We start from the raw sequence: 17,947 nt of genomic DNA on the forward strand, positions 1-17,947 counted from the left end.
CCGAGCTGCGGTGCATCCGGGATTTTTCGGCCGGGTGCACTTTCTGGAAAAGCGCAGTGGCTTCGATTCGGGTTAGCATTTCTGGAGGGTGGGAGTGCTAGGCAAGGCTCAGCCTTTCCTTTGCGTTTCTTTGTGGATTAAAAGAGAAAGAAAGCAAGCCTTGGCTTCTCTTGTTCTACCCCCGTGCGCCCAACGTGAGGTCGCCCCAGAGCGGAGCAAGGAGTCCCTGCTCCTGCCCAGGCCTCTATCTGGATGGTGGGCCGGGCGCGGAGGCCAGATCTGCGCACAGGGCACGGTCGTTCCCCGGCAGACCGGGTGACACCGAGGTCGGGACAGCTTCAGGGGTCCCCGAAGGACCAGATTCAGGAATTGGGGCCTCGGCTGTCTTCTGAGGAGGGGGGCGGTGTGCTTCTGGGTCTGAGTCAACCAGCCCTCCCCTAGGGGAAGCTGGAGTGAGGGCCTGGCTCGCCTGCAAACCCCGGGGCGTAGGCAAAGTGTGCTAAGGTTGTTCAACTGGCAGTGGAGACCCAGGCCCACACTCACCTCCTCTCTGCCTGTCCCCCGCAGGGCTCTCCCTACGACCACACACCCGGCATGGCGGGCTCCTTGGGGTACCACCCGTATGCTGCGCCCCTGGGCTCCTACCCGTATGGGGACCCTGCATACCGGAAGAACGCCACCAGGGACGCCACGGCCACGCTCAAGGCCTGGCTCAACGAGCACCGCAAGAACCCCTACCCCACCAAGGGCGAGAAGATCATGCTGGCCATCATCACCAAGATGACCCTCACCCAGGTGTCCACCTGGTTCGCCAACGCGCGCCGTCGCCTAAAGAAGGAGAACAAGATGACGTGGACTCCGCGAAACCGCAGCGAGGACGAAGAGGAGGAGGAGAACATTGATCTGGAGAAGAATGACGAGGACGAGCCCCAGAAGCCCGAGGACAAGGGCGACCCCGAAGGCGCTGAAGCAGGTTGGTGGATGAGGGAAAGGATTTGTGGAGCTGGAGTTAAGTGAATAGGGGGCCTGGAGGGGGCGCGCACGGGGCCTGGAGGTTTGGGGCCAGGGTCTCTGCCTTTGCAGGCGGGAACCGGGGCCCCGCCGCGTGGCCTCTGCGTTTCTGACAGCCTGGGTTTCGCCCACAGGAGCCGAGCAGAAGGCGACTTCGGGCTGCGAACGGCTTCAGGGGCCGCCCACCCCCGCCGGCAAGGAGACCGAAGGCAGTCTCAGCGACTCGGATTTTAAGGAGCCGCCCTCCGAGGGCCGCCACGACTCGCTGCCCGGGCCCCCCCGCGCCGGCGGGCCCTCCCCAGCCGGGCCAGCGGCGGCGCGGCTAGCGGAGGACTCGGCTCCTCACTACCCCGCGGGTGCGCCGCCGCCTGGCTCGCACCCATCCGCCGGAGAGCTGCCCCCGGGTCCCGGCGGGCCCTCGGTGATCCACTCGCCACCACCGCCGCCGCCGCCAGCGGTGCTCGCCAAGCCCAAATTATGGTCTTTGGCAGAGATCGCTACATCCTCGGACAAGGTCAAGGACGGGGGCGGCGGGAGCGACGGCTCTCCGTGCCCACCGTGCCCCGGGCCTGTAGCCGGGCAAACCCTGGGAGGCAGCCGCGCGTCGCCGGCCCCGGCGCCGGCGCGCTCGCCCTCCGCGCAGTGTCCTTTTCCTGGCGGGACGGTGCTGTCCCGGCCTCTCTACTACACCGCGCCCTTCTATCCCGGCTACACGAACTATGGCTCCTTCGGACACCTTCACGGCCACCCGGGGCCCGGGCCAGGTCCCACAACCGGTCCGGGCTCTCATTTCAATGGATTAAACCAGACGGTGTTGAACCGTGCGGACGCTTTGGCTAAAGACCCGAAAATGTTGCGGAGCCAGTCTCAGCTAGACCTGTGCAAAGACTCTCCCTATGAATTGAAGAAAGGTATGTCCGACATTTAACGCGGGCTGCGTCGGTCCCGGACTTGCATAATTTATTAAAACCATGGCCTTGGCAGTTATTTTTCCATCACCAAGAGAAAAAGAGAGAGAGAGACAGAGAAATAAACTACCCTTCTATTCAAAAGTTTATAGTTTATGGAGATGGATGACATAAAGATGTAAACATCTCCACATACAAAAAAAATGTCTTAACCAACCGAAAAGAAAAAAATTAAAAAAGGATTTGTATTAAATCTTATTCTGTATATTTAATGTAGCATTTTTGTATTTAAATTGATAATTCAATATCTTTGAAGTAAATTATGAAATCAAGACACCTGTACAGGCATTTAATGTTTTTTGTAATATAAATATATACATTTGTGTTTTCCCCAAAACTGTTTCATAGTTTAAAAAATACCAAGTTTAATTTAATTTTTTTACACCTATTGATTTTTCTGGGTATGAGCTAAAGTATTATTATGGAAAGGAAACAGGATATACTCTTAGATTTAAAAAGTAAAAGAAACTGCAGCCGCCTTTGTAAAATGCAAAATATTTAATTAAAAGAGATTTTAACAGAATCAGAGCCACTCATTACTCTTTAGAAGCCTCAATAAACTGTCCATTGCCTTGGTCCAAAAGGTGCAAATGCAACTTTTTTTCCAAGTGGGAAATGAAAGGTTCCGCAGCCCCTCAGAGCCCCATGGGGAAAGCCATAATTAGGCTCCCAGCCTGGGGGAACCCGGCCTTGCGCGGGCCATGCGGATTTGGATCACTGATGCGGGCTGCTCCGGGAAGATTGGACCCTGGAGGAAGGAGAAGAGACCCAAGTGTATGCCCAGAAGGGAGAAAAGATGGCAAAGCGAGCTAGAGACACGCAGCACCCCAGCGCCAGCGCTTAACCTAATTACTTCCAATCAGTGTCGTGTTTTATGCAAAGCAATCAGCTGGTGAACTTTGCTAATGAGTTCGATTTTATGCCGGATTTAGCCCTTATTACTATTTCAAAGGTGCTGCTGGCTAATGCGGGAGGGGAGCGTTAGGGGATACCAAGGGAAGGCTTTCCCAAGTCACTGTCTCCTCTACTCCTTCAATATGGGGCATTGATTTCTTCTTTGGATTTGATTAAATTAGTGAACGTTCCATCCGCGACCATTCGGGGGGCGGGGGGCTCTGTGGATGCCCAAGCAGCCTTGGGGCTGGGGTCTTGGGACCGGCGAGAGGACCGTTCCCCCCTTTCACAGGTAGGTGTCACACTTGTCCTGAATTTCAAGCCTGCACTTTGCAGAGTTGGAGATCCGGTAGTGGGAGTAAGGGGGTGGGGGGCAGGGAAGGCCACAGTCATTTGAGGGGAAGCTAGGGGAGCCCCGGAAGGAATCCGGAGACCCTCCCCCAAGGGCCTCTTTTTGGACAAGTGGCTTTTAGAAGCTGGAGGTCCTATGCCTAGATAAGGAGGCCGTTGTGGACTCGATGAGGCTTGTCGTCGCTTTAGCACTTTTTCCCAGTTCAGATTCAAGAGTTTTGGCCCAGTAGCTACAGAAGTATTTTTGAGGTTTTATATATTTTTTTCGTCTTAGTATCGCACATTTCATCTCAAAATGCGAACTCAGGATGCATCTCAAATCTAAATGAGGAAGAGACACCACCCAGCGTCGGAGGCCAGCCAACCCTCGCTGTTCCGGCTTGGCTGGGGTGCCCGAGTCTCCATTTTGCGCCTGACATGGAGCCGCCAACGTGTTTCACTCCATGGGAAATTTTTGGTGGTGGGGGGAGAAGGGGTGTGTTACAGCAAAAACATACCCCGGCGAGGGGAATTAATTTGCTCTATTAAACCCAAGTCTCGGTGTAGAGAGAGAATGTGTTTGCACATAACACCGGTTTAATTAGGCTAAATCAAAATGCACATATTTGCATTTCTACTCAGGATTGCTTTAACCCTACTCGGCTTTTTAAACACATGCCAAAGTTGCACCGAAGTTGTTGCTCTCCCCCCCCCCCCCCGTTTTTCACCTGCAACGGGGCTTCTTTAGTTTATTCGAATTTAAACAAGTTTTGAAAGTAGCGTTTGTACAGATGTTTTAGCGAAGAGTGGTCGAACTTGAAGGCTTCAATTAGTGAGAAAATTCACGCCGGGAAAATAATTTTAAAGCTGGAAGTGTGAATGATCAAATATGCATGAGACGATCCTATTTTATTTTGTCCCTTTAATTATAAATGATTTTTTAAACAATTGAATTCCAGAGATGACTAGCTCCTTCCCCACCACCGCCTCCAGCGCCTCATCCCTCCCTCCACGCCCCCCCCCCCAGCCTGGCTCACAATCAGTTTTTCACCCCCAGTTGAATATGCAGCCCCAGGAGTCACCTTGTCTCCTAAAAAGTGGGAAGAATGGGCCAGTCTCCTTCCCTTAAGGGGGGAGTTTAAGGACGACTTCAACGCCGCGGGGTTTTGGAAGCAACGGCCCTAAACCCTGACCAACGATTTTAAAAAGAAAATTACAGGCCTCCTTGTGCTCCTGGGTGTATGCAAATGATGCGGCCTCCAAAGTCAGACTGCGAGGGCTCAGGGCTGCAAGCCGAACGTCCGCCGCCGGGCAGCCTGGGAACCCGCACCGCGCCCCCGGGAGCGCGCGGCGTTTCTCCCCACCGAGGGGCTGCACTTGGAGCTTGCCGGCCGCTCAGCAAAACTCCCCAGGGCTCGGCTGCTGGTGTCCAAGTCGCTGTCCTCTGCCCACATCCCTACCTCCCTTGACCTCTGCAGGGTCTATGGTTTTTCTTCGCCTGGTTGTCTGGAGTAAAAGCCCTCACTTAAGTCCGGGGTTTTCTTTTCAGGGCAGGATTTCGATGGCCAGCGGCTTTTCTGATGTCTGTCTAGTGACTTTCCAGTTCGGAGATGGCCTGCCAGGTAGATGTAGGTTGCGGACGTTTAGGAAATCAAGGCTACGTTTAATCCCAGAAGTAGTTTTCTGTCTGTCTGTAGGGCCCCAAGTCCTTCCCAGAATCTTGTCACCTCTCCGGTCGTCTAGGGAGGCACGGGCTGGGGATTGGGGACCTTCTTGCGTGTGCAGGGATCAGTGTTTGTTCGCAGGTTTGGATTGGGATGCTCAAGCTGCGACAAGCAGTGCCTAAGACACTTCGGTGCTGGGTTGCAGGGGCTGTAGCCACCTGCGCCTGGCTGGGCCGATTCCTGGTCCCAAGGACAGCCTCATTTGGTATTTAGGGACTAGAAGGCACTGAATCAATCCCAAGCCACAAGGGTCGTGGGATCCCTGAGTGGAGTCTGTGTAGACAGTCCCCTGAGGCAGCGCCAAACCAGGAAAGGGCTGGGTCCCTTTCCCTACCCCTTTGTACGGGGCCGATTTTCAGATCATGGGATTTGGGAGTGAGGGGACAGTAACTACAACTAATTCCCGAGGGGGCATACGCGGACCTTGGGAGGTTGCAAGATGGGACCTTTCTCCTTCCTGCTCCCTGCTTCCTGGGGTACCCGGCCCCTAAATGTCTTTCCACCAGCTCGGGTGCGGGGCCTGCTGCGAGGCCTCCTAGTTTGTAAAGCTGTCGGGGCCAGTCATTCCAAGACGTGCGCAGCTCTTGGGATCTGGAAGGTTGAGGCGAGAGAGGGTCGTGAATGCGGTTCCCGCGCAAGCCTTGTCTTTCAGCCCACCTGTCCCGGGCAAGTGGCTGCCAGATCCGGTGGAGGCACGCAACAGCGCATTGCAAAATGCTCAAAGTGAAAGGAATGTGACTGCACTCCTAAGGAGCCCGAAGCGGATGCAGTTTAGGAAGGGCGCCGCCTACTGGTCCCCCAGAGCCACCGGGCTCTCCGAGAGGGGGAGTTAAGAGAAACCCTGCTAAGCCCCCACCCACAGCAGGGCTTAAGCTCTGAACTCTGAGCTGGTCAAACTTAAGCTGTTCACCACCCCAGGTTGCCTCGGCCCAGGACCCCAGGACCCAGTTAGCATTGGGGATTTGTGGAACAGGGCCCATGACTAAAACAGCTTTAACCCTATGGATTCCCGCCATGGCTTCGCACTGTCTCAAAAACCTGGCATCAGACAACTGAGAAATATGTGAGCTACCAGATAGCCCGCGGGTGGGGCCGCAGCTGCGCCGCCCAGGCTGTGCGCGACGGTCCCGCTCTGCGCCAGGTGCGCACGCGGGCACCTCTCTAGGCCGGTCCAGGCGGGCGCTCAGGACACAGCGCAGTCGGGTTCCAGCTGCAGTTTGGAAAGCTCGGGTGTGGCTACCGCGCAACCGTTTTGCTCTTAAGAGCTTTTGCCCCCCGTGGGGTGGACGTTATAGAAAAAGGGAAAGCAAAGAAAACAAAAGCTACCCCGCCATCGCTTAGAACCCTATTTCGAAAGCACCTTCAATGGCAGAGGTGCGACGCTTACCCCTGCGTCCGCCCACCCGGCCGGAAGTGCTAACGGGTGGTGTTGACTGGTCTCCCTCTGCTGCGGGGACATGTGGGTAAGCAGAGCGCACCGTCGGGCTGTCGCTTCCCATCCCTTGGGGCTGCACCATCTGACAGAGAAATCGGGCCCAACTGAGACCTGGCCGTCCGTCTTTCCCTCAAACTAACCAAAGCTTTGGAGGGACTATCCCTGGACTCGCCCTGCAGGTCTCCCTTTGTGACCAGGCCAGACCCGGTCTCCTTTTCGTTTGGGGCGATAAATGTGACTTGGGTCCCGGGTACTAGGCGGGACCAGATGGCCTAACAGGAGAAGGCCTCGGGGAGAGGGCAGCCGCTCCTGGCTGGACCCCCTAAGCTGGCCTGCCCCTCAGGTCCCCTGGGGGTCTCCGGCCTCCTGTCCGCTGAAGCTCCCAGCCCTTCGTCCCCCAAGGCCGCCCGCAGGGCAGCGCTCGTTTCCGGCGCCCGAACGAGCCCAGCGCGCCCAGACGCCACTTCCCAGTGAAATCTGCTTTTATTTGCTCCGAGCAAACCCCAGGCTCTCAGCGCTCCCGCCTGATGGATGCAAATGTAAATGTGCACTTATTTAATTGGATCAGGCCCCAAGATAAAAGAGATAAACGGCTCCCCGTTTGCTAACTTATTTTCCGAGGCATGCAGCGCCGCGTGGAGGGGAAGCTAATGAAGGAGCCGCGCGTCGCTCAGCGCTCCAGCTCTCCGCAGCGGTGGCGGGCTGGCCGGCGGACTCCGCGTGGGCTGCGACTCCTCCTGGACATCCTTGGCTCTGGCCCTGCATGCCGGGTGGGCTTCCCGCGGGACCTTTGCGCGGCCAGGCTGGGAAAAGGAGAAGGCACATACCCGCCCTCGCCACAGACGTCTCCACTGAGGCTCGGACCTCTCTCCTTCGTACCCAGCTCCCCAGGCTTGGGTCACACCGGGAAAGCCCACCTCTCCTCCCCGCAGGCGTCGTCCTTACACCCCAGGAAGCGTTTTCAGTAAGAAAGACAAGAGGGCAAGGAGGGAAAACCACCATGGTCAGGTGGACCTGCCCTCCACACGGGCAGACCCCCTTCTCTATGACCGGGTGGCCTTCTCTGGGGAGTCTGGGTTGTGTATCTGAGTTGGCTGAACTCCATGGATTAACCCCTCCTCCCCCCAATAATGCATGTACTTAATACACACGACAATTTAATAATCGCCAGGGGTCTCAGAACCCGGACGGCTAGATGCTAGGAGGAGAAAGGGCTGCCCGACTTTTTTTTCCCCCTCGGGGACAGAGTTCAGAGCTAGCGCGTCCTCCTGCTCCTCCAGTTCATTCCCCAATTTGGGGTTTCGATTTTTCCGGGAAAAGTTAATCTGTCTTGAAGGGCTGGAGAGGGGGTCAGGGCGCGCCAGGCGGAGATCTGAGAAGACGCTGGCGGAGGAGGTGTGCGAAAGAGGAAAGAGGCGCGCTCTGGGCGGAGACCCTCCCCGACTTGCCTCGGGAGGCTGAGCTAGGAGAGCGTCAAAACCTGACGAGGCTGGAGAGATCCGAGTCGGGAGAGGCCGGGCTGGGCAGGACGTCCCGGCCGCGCCCCGTCCGACGCGCTGATGGATTGGCTTGTCAGGAGAGCTCCGTGCGCGGAGCCCATCAGAAAGCACTTACCTCGCTAAACTGAAATTACTGTCTTTTCAGGGGCTAATTTGTGTAACTCCCATGGAGGGGCATGCAGGGGGTTTGATGAGGCATAAAATGATGATTAATGAATTTATTGGCCGATGCTCATCAAACAGCGGCTCAGAGCTCGCGTCCGCCCTGGCAGCCTGGCGGCGGCGCTCAACACAGCTGGGGTTCAACCTTGGGCCCCAGAGTCTGCAAGGCTTTCCGCAAGTGGCTGGCTCTGGGCGCTTTCCCTGGCTCGGACCCTGTGACTGCTTGCTGCTGGCAGACCCAGTCCCCAGATTAAGGAGTGCGAATGGAGTCAGGAAGGGATGGGGGCGCAGGTTCTAGCGCCGCGCCATCGCCCCCTGCGGGCAGGTTGACGGAGCCTGGAGGCAGCCTGGGGTTGCTGCAGGCCCACAGGTAAGCCAAGGCCTCTCAGATGGCAGTGCGACCTTAACGTGGAGCCCCGGGGAGCATAAAGCCAGGAGCGTGGGCTGTCCTGTAGAGCCGATATGGCTTCCTGGGTGGGTGCTTGGGCCTTGGTGGCTCAGCCCAGACCTTGCAACTTATTTTGCTATGTGTCCTTGGACAGGTCCAAAACCCATCTGAGCCTCCTGTCTTCACCTGGGGCTGGACCCCCTGGGCTTAACGTGGTTTGCAGTGCACGGCTGGTGGACATTCTTCAACACAGTTATTAAAGCCACACTAACTTAAAGACAAGCTCACTGGGGTCACTAATCCAGACTTGGGGAAGAGGAGGAGGTGGGAGACAGAGCCTTTGGGTTCTGATTTGAGGGGGAGAATCCTGCTAGAATAGCCTGTCCCTTAGCACTCCCACTTCCTACCTAGCACCCCTCCCAGGGACTTAAAGAAGGGCAGTGGGGGAGCCAGAGAAGGCAGAACCTGCTCAAGGCTGAACTTTGGGGTGCTGAGTGGAGGTCCCCTGGGGTTCCTCTAGGTAGCAGAATCCAGTTTCAGGTGAGTTGCAGGACAGGCTGGGGCTCCTCCCACCAGCCCTTTGTCTGCAGGCTCATTTTATTTAGAATGTATACACAGGGACCTTTGGACTGGTCTCTAGGGACTCTAAAGGTGAGCTTGGGTTCTTTTTATTCAACACCTTCCCTTCCGACCTTGCAGCCCCTCAAACTGTCCCTAGATTTCTCAACAACCAACTGTACTTTTGCCTCCAGGAGGCATCCTGACTTGCTGCAACAGAAGGCCCGAAAGACCTTGGCATTGGCCTCTCCAGGGGAATGCTTGCCACTGGTCTCCTTGTGAGTTTCCTTCTTTTCCTCCAACTGATGTTAATTGAGCACCTACATTATGCCAGATGCACGGTTCCAGGTGCTGATGATGCAACATGGATAAAATCAAATCCCTGCCCTCCTGGAGCTTACACTTCAGAGGGAAAGGCAGAAACTAAACAAATGAGTGTGCCAATGACATCACCATGTCCTGGTGGCAAGGGTTTTAAGAAATTTTAAGTTGGGTAAGGAGTACACTCTTTCAGTGACATTGTCTGGGAAGGCTCCCTCAGGAGGTGGTACTTAAGCCGAGATCTGAAAGAATTTAGGGATGCAGATATTTGGCAGAAGAGAGTTTTAGGCAGAAGGCATAGTAAATGCAAAGGTCCTGAGGTAGGAGCAGGTTGAGCAACAGCAAGGAGAACCTTTTAGGAAGGGAGGAGGCCAAGAAAAAGCCTGGTAGGTCCTCATGAGGTGTTTGGAATTCATGGCGGGACAGCTTGCACTTCAGAGGGGACCTTTTGGCTCATTTCACTTGGAGTAGAAAGTGCGAGGTCTTGATGGGAGTGACAAGTGACATTCCCAGGTGGGAGGAGCTGAGATTCTGGAAGGGCCAGAGTGGAATCAGAGAGCAGTTGGGAGGCTGATGGAGGATCCTGTGGGGGGCGACACTGCCTTGGGCCACCAGTAGCCAGAGAGTGGGGAGAAGTGGCCAGGTTTGTGCCACACTTTGGAGGATGAGAGAAGGAAGAGAGTTCTGGGTACTCCCAAGGCTTGGGGCCTGAGCACCAGAGTAGGAGGGCCATTTGCTGAGATGTCAAACATTAAGGGAGGAGCAGGGAAATCAGATACTCTGATGGACCCCAAGCCCTTCAGCTCACAGTCGCTGTTCTCATGGACATGTTGGGTGGACGGTGACCAGGTGCCCAACCGTCCAGAAAGAGATGCATGTGGGGAAAATCCCAGAGCCAACAGAATCCCTGTCCTCTGCCCCCAGCTTCCTCTCCCTTCCTATCTCTTCTCCCAGGGGACACACTGAGGCTCAGGAAGCAAACAGGACTGGTCCAGGCAGATACAGAGAGTGCACGGGCAGAGCCAGGTCCCAAGCCCAGGTCCAAGTCTCCCCTCCTCGTCCAAGCCCAGTTCTCCAGGATGTCTGCATTTTCACAGAGAAGTCCCCGAAACAAAATGACTTAACAGAGAGGGATGAATTTATAATGGCAGCCTCTCAGACGCGGTGACAGGCTGTCAAGGGAGATATTTTTAGGTTGGGCCGGGGAAACATCTTAGGCCTCCTCGGGACTGTGTGTGAAGTACAGATGAGGAGTGTGCCATCCCTCCCAGAGACCCGACAGCGAGGGACCCTTTCCCTGCCAAGAAGCGTTTTCTTCCCTACATAATTGCGCTCTGAGAGGATCTGCTCATTCCTCTACTGGAAGCCACTTGTGCCTGCCCACAATTATCTCTCAAAGTGTAAGCAAAAAATTAATGTCCTCCGCCGGTCCTTCTACGGAGCACCTTCTATCAAACAGATCTGAGTGGGAGCGCGGCTCTGAGCCCTGACTCTTTTATGCATTTATTTTGAATGTTTTTTGTTTTTTTTTTTTTTTTTTGACATTTCAGCCTGCTTCCTCTCAATCCCTTTCTTGACTTTTTGTATTGAATTGTATGTACAGTCGTCAGCTGGGGAATTTTTTTTTTCCTCTCCTGTAAACTATCAGTGACTTTGTCCCCAAGGGAACCCACAGGCCCTTAGCAGCTCAACATCTTTCAAGCCGAGTGAGACATCTGTTAGCCCCACATTCCGAATACCCTCATGGTTTCCAGAATGTTCCAGACACCTTCCCGGCTAACTCGGTCTGACATCAGACTCACTACATAGTTGTTTCTGAGTCTTTTTTTTTTTTAGATTCAAACCACAAGGGTTTTTGTTGTTGTTGTTGTTGTTGTTATTGTTTGTCTTTTTTTTTTTTTTACCTTCTATTTGTATCCGGTACCTAAATGCAGACCCTGTGTAATCGGCGACTCTTTCTCCAAATACCCAGATGTACAAAGACGCTCCCGGTGAGCTGAGGACCAATTTTCCTGGATCACATAAAAGAGCAGATGAGTGGCAAGTTGGAGAAAAGGGCTCATTTGGAATAAACGCCACCTCTCTGCTCTCACAAGGAGTGTGGCGGAGAAACACTGCCCTGGTTTGTTTGGGTTGGTGGAGTTGTTTTTCTCTGCAGATTTTTTTTCTTTTTCTTTTTCATTTCCCTTTCAATCTGCTCAGGCTCCTGCCAGCCCCAGCGCATCTGGGGGGGATGTCTGAGAAGGCCCCCAGGACTCCAGGCCGCAGGCTCCCGCCCCACCCTGCCTTTCCTTGTCAGGATCTTTGACTCTTAGAACTAATATTTTTTTTCCCTTAAAATTTTGTCACCATTTTCTGATTTTGAAAGGGGTATGGATAGTGCTACTGTGACTGTAGCAGGAGACAATTAGAACAAACACTGAATTCAGTGGATGTGCTGCCCCCGGACTTGAAGGCCTACGGTGGCTCGTCTGGCCCTTCCTCTGCCCTATCCTCTCTGTCTTGCAGGCGACCCTCAGAACAACATAGGTGCCCCATGAGTGTCTCTTCACCCCCAGAAATCACCTCCTGCGCCCCCCTCCCCCAGTTACATTCTGGATTTAGCTTTTCTTTTTCTGCAGTGCTGGGGATCCAACGCCAGAGTCCAGGGTCTCATGTGCGCTAGGCAAGCAGTCGACCACTGGGCTGCACCCCCAGTTTCGTTTCCTTTTGAGACAGGGTCTTGCTGGGTCACCCAGGCTCAGGGCATCTTCCTGGTCTCAAGTGACTCCTCCTGCTTCAACCTCCCCAGGGGCATGAGGCCCGCCCTTCCTACACTTTGGGAAATCGCTTTGGCTCCTTTTGTAGGTATGGAAGCTAAGAATCTCAGGAGTCCAGCAACTTGCTTAAGGTCCCATAGGTTGGTGACAGAGTCAGGGACATGCTGTCCTTCCCTAACCTGATCCCCCTACGCCCCCACCCATAAAGCCCACCTCAGGCTGAGCTTCTGGGGAGGCAGGACTCAAAAGGAGGATCCTCACAAGCCTGCCCAGCTTTGTCCCTCCTGTCCCACCGGGGCTGCCATGCCTGGCCCGTGCCTTCCTGCCTGTGGTCACTCTTTGGGGATACAAGGCCAAAGCCAACAACCGACTATGCTTCTTGGCAACAGAAAGGGTCTCCATCCTGTGTCCTGCCGGGGTAGAGGGGCTGAGCCCCCAGCTCTGAGCAAAGCTTGGAGGTGGTGGTACTAGGGACAGCCGAAAGGGCTTTAGGGGGGTGGCTGCCATCTCCCTTTGAGAGTCCTTTCCCCCGGGCTCCCCCATGTGCCTTCTGCTGCTCGCTGTGGGAGTGCCCATCCTGCTGGCCTCCCCTGTTCCTGCAGACTAACTGTTAACTAGTTGGGGCGAGGGGTTCCCAGGTTAGGGCTGCTCAAGGTCATGCCTCGCCCCTTCCCCCTCCCCCGTGGGGATTCAGGTGGGCCCTCCCCTGCGTGCCCTGGCAGGTTGGCCACGCCCCTTGGCCTGCAGCAGCTGCGCCTGGCTCAGCATCCAGACCCTCCTTTGCCTTGGCTCCAAGCAACACGTCAGGGAGCACCCAAATATATATCCCTAGCTGGAAGGACCACAGCAACCCGGATCCAAAATGCACCCAACTGAAGCCACCCTCCCCATTGCCATTCAAATCAGCCTCTCCTCCTGGCCTCCACTGGTGGAGGACTTTGGAAACCTCCATCCGTCTTTCTCCTTTCACATTTCACACGCGCTCACTCCCACGTCTCCTGGATCCTTCGGAGGGGTCTCCTTCAAGTCTTCCTCTCCACGACTCTGGCCCCCGTCTTTGTCATCTGGGGCAGGCGTGGTCCCTTGCTGGCATCTTCTCTGTAGCACCAACACAGAGCCCAAAGCCCGCTGTGTCCTGGGTATTGATAGAAAATTTTTAAAATCCATGGATCCTAACCCAACATATTTGTTGGTACTTTCTTATAGAATTTGTGAAAAAGCTCAGGAGTCAGACAGATATGGGTTCAAATCCTGACTGCTGCCCTCTGTTATTTGGGGTGAATTAGGGACCCAGGTTACTCTGAACACAGGGCCCAGGACCCGAGGTGGTGACCAAGGTGGGCTGCAGAGCCTGCCTGCCCCGATCCCTGCCCCATCTGTGCTCCCAGCCAGCTCTGGAGCCCTGAGCAAGTTCCTCACCTCTCTGAACCTCAGTATCCTCCTCTGTAAGGCAGGGATGATAACAGTTATCAATCTCAGAGGGTAAATTAGAGCATGTGCACAAAGCCCACCAAAGCACGCAGCCGACTCTGAACAAAGGTACGTCCCAACCGGTATGACTTCATAAATATTGTTTCATAGGATGGAAAAATGACTTCATCCGAGAATTTCTAAAATTGTGTGTAGTGTATTTTCCCCAATTTGTAACTACTTCACATCTTTTTGCTGACCTGTCAATGTTTAAGATGTCTAGAGTTAAAAAAAAAAAAAAAAGAAAGAAAAGGAAAAAAAAAGCTTATTTTAGGAATCACTCCTTGGAACATTATTTCATTACTTAAACTCATTGCTGACTCATCTGTCCCTTGGTAACTGAGTCTTTCTTTACCAATAACTTTAATTACATCAATCACTCATTCCCAAAACAGCTGAATAATGAAAACTCCTGGAGGTGACACTCCGGACTTCTGTCACACAAGAAGGGACCTGTGGCAGAAGAACCGGTTTTTCTTTTCTTTTCCTTTTTAATAGCATTTAGAACCTCAAACATAAAGAATATGTTTATATTATATTATTTTTATCATCTGTTCATCTAGCGGTGTATCTATAACCAGCAATTCTCTGTGCAGGAGGAAATGACAATTTATAACTTCTTGAATTTCTTTTTTCTTTTTCTTTTTTTTTTTTTTTTGACATTTCTAATTCATAAGGCCCAAATTTCTGCCTCTGGGGGTCAAAAGAAATGATACTTGAGAATTGCAACACCAATTCCTTTGCTAAGAGCTGCTAATTGCACAGTGCAAGGGATAACCTGTTTCTGAAATGATTATTTTGTCCTCGGTATTAAAAGCTGCCTTATTAAGCTTTAATGCCGCGTTGTTTTGAGGTTTTGTTTTGTTTTTGTTTTTTGGTGTTTTTTTGTTTGTTTGTTTGTTTTGTTTGTACCAGGGATTGAACCCAGGGGCACTTAACCCCTGAGCCACATCCCCAGACCTATTTATATTTTATTTAGAGACAGGGTCCCTCTGCGTTGGTAGGTGCCTCGCTAAGTTGCTGAGGCTGGCTTTGAACTCACGATCCTCCTGCCTCAGCCTCTCCGGTCTCTGGGATGACAGGTGTGCGCCACCGTGCCGGTTATTGTGCTAACGTTTTTACCCCCATCTTTTCCGGAGAGCCCCGTCAGTCAACCTCTGTGGAACAGGCTCTGTGTTTGTAACCTTTTTTCAGATGAGGAAACTAAAGCACTGAAAGATTCGCTTGGCTAAGTGGCTGTCACAGTGAGATAAGAGCCCAGAATGTCTGACTGTCGTCTTCTGTGCTTAGACAGAACCAAGCCGGAGAGGCTGCTGCTCTCGCTGCTTTAGGCATTGGCTGGTTTTCTAGCTATTTATGGCATGGAGTGAGGTGGCTGCTGGTTGCTAGCCTGACCTGTCATCTGACTCTGTGGGGGAGAAGCAGTCCCCCATTTGGTGAGAGGCCTAGGGGAAGCCAGGGCGGGAGTCACACAAAACCTCCCTCAGAGTGACAGGGCTCCTCCTGCCCTCCAGGCTCTGCTCTGCCAGCCCTGGACTGGCACATTGGCCTCCTCATAGGTTCTGCCTCCCAGCTGTCCCCCCATCGTCCCACCTACACACTTTTACCTTGTTGGCTGAGAGACAGTGGAGCGCTGGACGGTGGCAGAGCTTGAGAGTGACAAAACGAAAGTGGCACTTCAAAACCTGAAGTCCCAGCCGGGTGCCGTGACGCACGCCTGGAATCCCATTGGCTCAGGAGGCTGAGGCAGGAGGATGGTGAGTTCAAAGCCAGCCTCAGCAATGGTGAGGCACTAAGTGCCCGGAGTCAGGCTGGGTCCCATGACGCCCTCCCGCGTGGCCACCCACCTCAGCAGGTGGCAGCACCACCCAGCAGTGGGAGGGCCCGCCAGCCCTCCCCCTTTTCTCCACAGAGTCACATCCACTTCCAAATCTGCTGGTTCAACATCTTTTCTTTGAACCTCCTCTCCATCCCCAGGGACATCTTGGCCACTGTCACCTCTCCACTGTCACCTCTCACCTGCTGGGTGGCCTCTCAGCTCTAGTCTGTTCCCAGCAGTTGATTTTCCCCTCTGAGAGTAGACTGCACACATGACGATGCAGATTCCTTACCTAAACCATTTCATGCCTCCTATTGTTTTCATACAGGGCCCAGAGAATCCTAAGTACCATGCTCCTTCAAACTGGATGCTCTAAAGCTGTAAAATTATTTGCCGTGTCTGCGCACATTTCACCACTGGGCCTTTGCACATGCTGTTTCCTCTGCCTCTTATGTCCTCTCACCCCCTTGGCTTCCCATCTTCCTACAGACCACAGAAAGGTCTATGCTTAAAGTCCCTGCCTCAGTGCCCTGCCCCTCTCTGTGCCGAAGGTCTAAACCAAGGGACGAGCATGAGTTCAACTCCACTTCTACCCTTTGCTCTGTGTGGACTTGGATATTTAGTTCAGCTCTGAGATTCAATTTCTCCATCTGTAAAATGGACACAGGTATAGGTAAGAGTTCATTCTAGGGGGACACGTGAAGAGTCACGTGTGATTCACTGTCTCATAGGATTATTGTGAGGGTTGAGAAGGTTACTGCAGGCCAACTCTACGGGAGGAATCAGCAGAGGCCTATGGCCCAGTCTTAGCCTGAAGGAATTTTTTTTTGGGGGGGGTACTAGGGGATTGAATCCAGGGGCACTTAACCACTGAGTCACATCCCCAGCCCTTTTTATTTTATTTTATTTTTTTATTTTGATACAGGGTCTTGCTAAGTTACTGAGGCTGGCCTTGAATTTGTGACCCTCCTGCCTCAGCCTCCCAAGCCACTGGGATTACAGGCTTACACCAGCGTGCCCAGCTCTCTGTGCTTTTGAGGAAGTTAATTCAATTCTGGGTCCAGTGCTGGGCATGTGATTTAGGCATGGCCGACATTCCATCCCCGTGAATGTAGAGATTGGTCCAGGAACGGATACAAGACCTAACTGGACCCAGTGACTTGAGACCTAGGGTTTTTATTAAAGTTGAAGGGAAGGGGCAGCTTCCTTTTCCCGTTGGACTTGAACCCTGGGACTGTGACTCATACAGGGAAACAACACAGTGAATCCCACCCCATGGACATCCATAAGAACGGGAGCCTCATCAGAATAAGAGGTATCCCATGCTTGGATACGTACATCAAAACGGGTTCTGCTGTCGTGTGTGACTAGAGAAAACCAGTAAATAGTTTTAAAAAGGAAGAAACCTGGGATGAAGTTCAGCAGAGCTGGAAGATGACAAGAGACCAGACCTCAGACACTTGGAGCCCTGGCATTACACTTTGCCTGAAGACGGTTGGAACCCCTGGACTTGGGTTCTGTGAGTCAACTTCCCTTTTGTTGAAGGGGTTTGAGTTTCACCTTCTGTTATCTGCAACCAAAAAGTCCCAACCGGGACAGATCCCTTCCAGCCTCAGAGACCCTCAGAGAAATAGATGTTAAAGCCGTTCACAAACGTTCCAGCTTCTCTTCCCTGGGCAGGTGGTGAGATGGCACTTGGTCACTCATTCTGAGTGAGGCCTGGCATGTGGCATTCATTGTCAACAAAACGTAAGTAGAAGTGATGGCTGTCACTTCTCGGTGGGCTGTTTAAGATTCAGTGTACAATTCACCTTCTCTCTTTCCTTCCCATAATGATGTTGCAGATGGTGGAGGCTCCATCAGCCTGGGTCCCAGCTTGAGGACAACGTGAAGCACAGACCAAGCACAGATGTTTGGCGGATATGTACCGTGAGCCAGAAATAAACCTTTGTTGCTTTAAGCCGTTAAGATACTGGGTCATTTGTTATAGCATCAAACCTTAACCTATACTTACTGATATGCTCAGAATTCTTATTTCTGTCTCCTGCTCTCTCTCTCCTCCACCTTCTTCTCTTTTCCTTCTTCTTTTCGTTCTTCCTCATCCTTTCCCTCTTTACCTTCCCTTTTCTTTTTTTTCTCCCTTCCTTCTTCCTCCCGTCTCTCCTTGTTGACTTTCTCTGTCTTATAATTCCATTTCCTAACTTATCTCTGTCAACAGATCATTAAAAATCTTCCATGATTGCTCATCTCCTGCTTTCTCAGCAATATCCAAGTGGACATTGGCAGGAGATAACCAGCCTGCCCCAACAAAGCCGTGCCCCTGGCATCCACACCAGTGCCAATCAATTATAGCTGTCAGTCATTCATCGCCCCCAGCACGGGCCTCAGCAGGCCAACTTCCTAATCATCTTATTGGATTCACAGGGCTCTGAGTTCTGGAATAAAAGCTTTCCAGAAATTCTCCTTCATTATCTTAGGAAAACGAACAGTATTCTGAAGTTTGTGGCAAAGTATTTATAACATGATGCTCTGCCAAGGTAAAACATTGACAAGTAATAATATTATGTACATCAGTTTTAGTCCTTAATAAGCAATTTCTACAGTTAATT

At 52.9% G+C, this 17,947-nt stretch overlaps 1 protein-coding gene across 2 annotated transcripts in view; it reads left to right on the forward strand.

Annotated features, from left to right (window-relative positions):
• Nucleotides 1-17,947, forward strand: part of IRX5 (iroquois homeobox 5) — a 75,617-nt gene that overhangs the window by 1,211 nt on the left and 56,459 nt on the right. The window contains exons 2-3 of one of the 2 annotated variants that reach the window (XM_081274865.1): nucleotides 568-973; nucleotides 1,146-1,922. In XM_081274865.1, the coding sequence (XP_081130991.1) occupies nucleotides 568-973; nucleotides 1,146-1,922 (1,183 nt within the window). Of the gene's footprint in view, nucleotides 1-567; nucleotides 974-1,145; nucleotides 2,443-17,947 lie in introns of those variants that run through there. The other variant, XM_081274864.1, reaches the window with a different exon arrangement.

Source organism: Spermophilus citellus (genome assembly GCF_964194105.1).
Source record: "Spermophilus citellus genome assembly, chromosome: 18".
Classification (NCBI taxonomy): domain Eukaryota; kingdom Metazoa; phylum Chordata; class Mammalia; order Rodentia; family Sciuridae; genus Spermophilus; species Spermophilus citellus.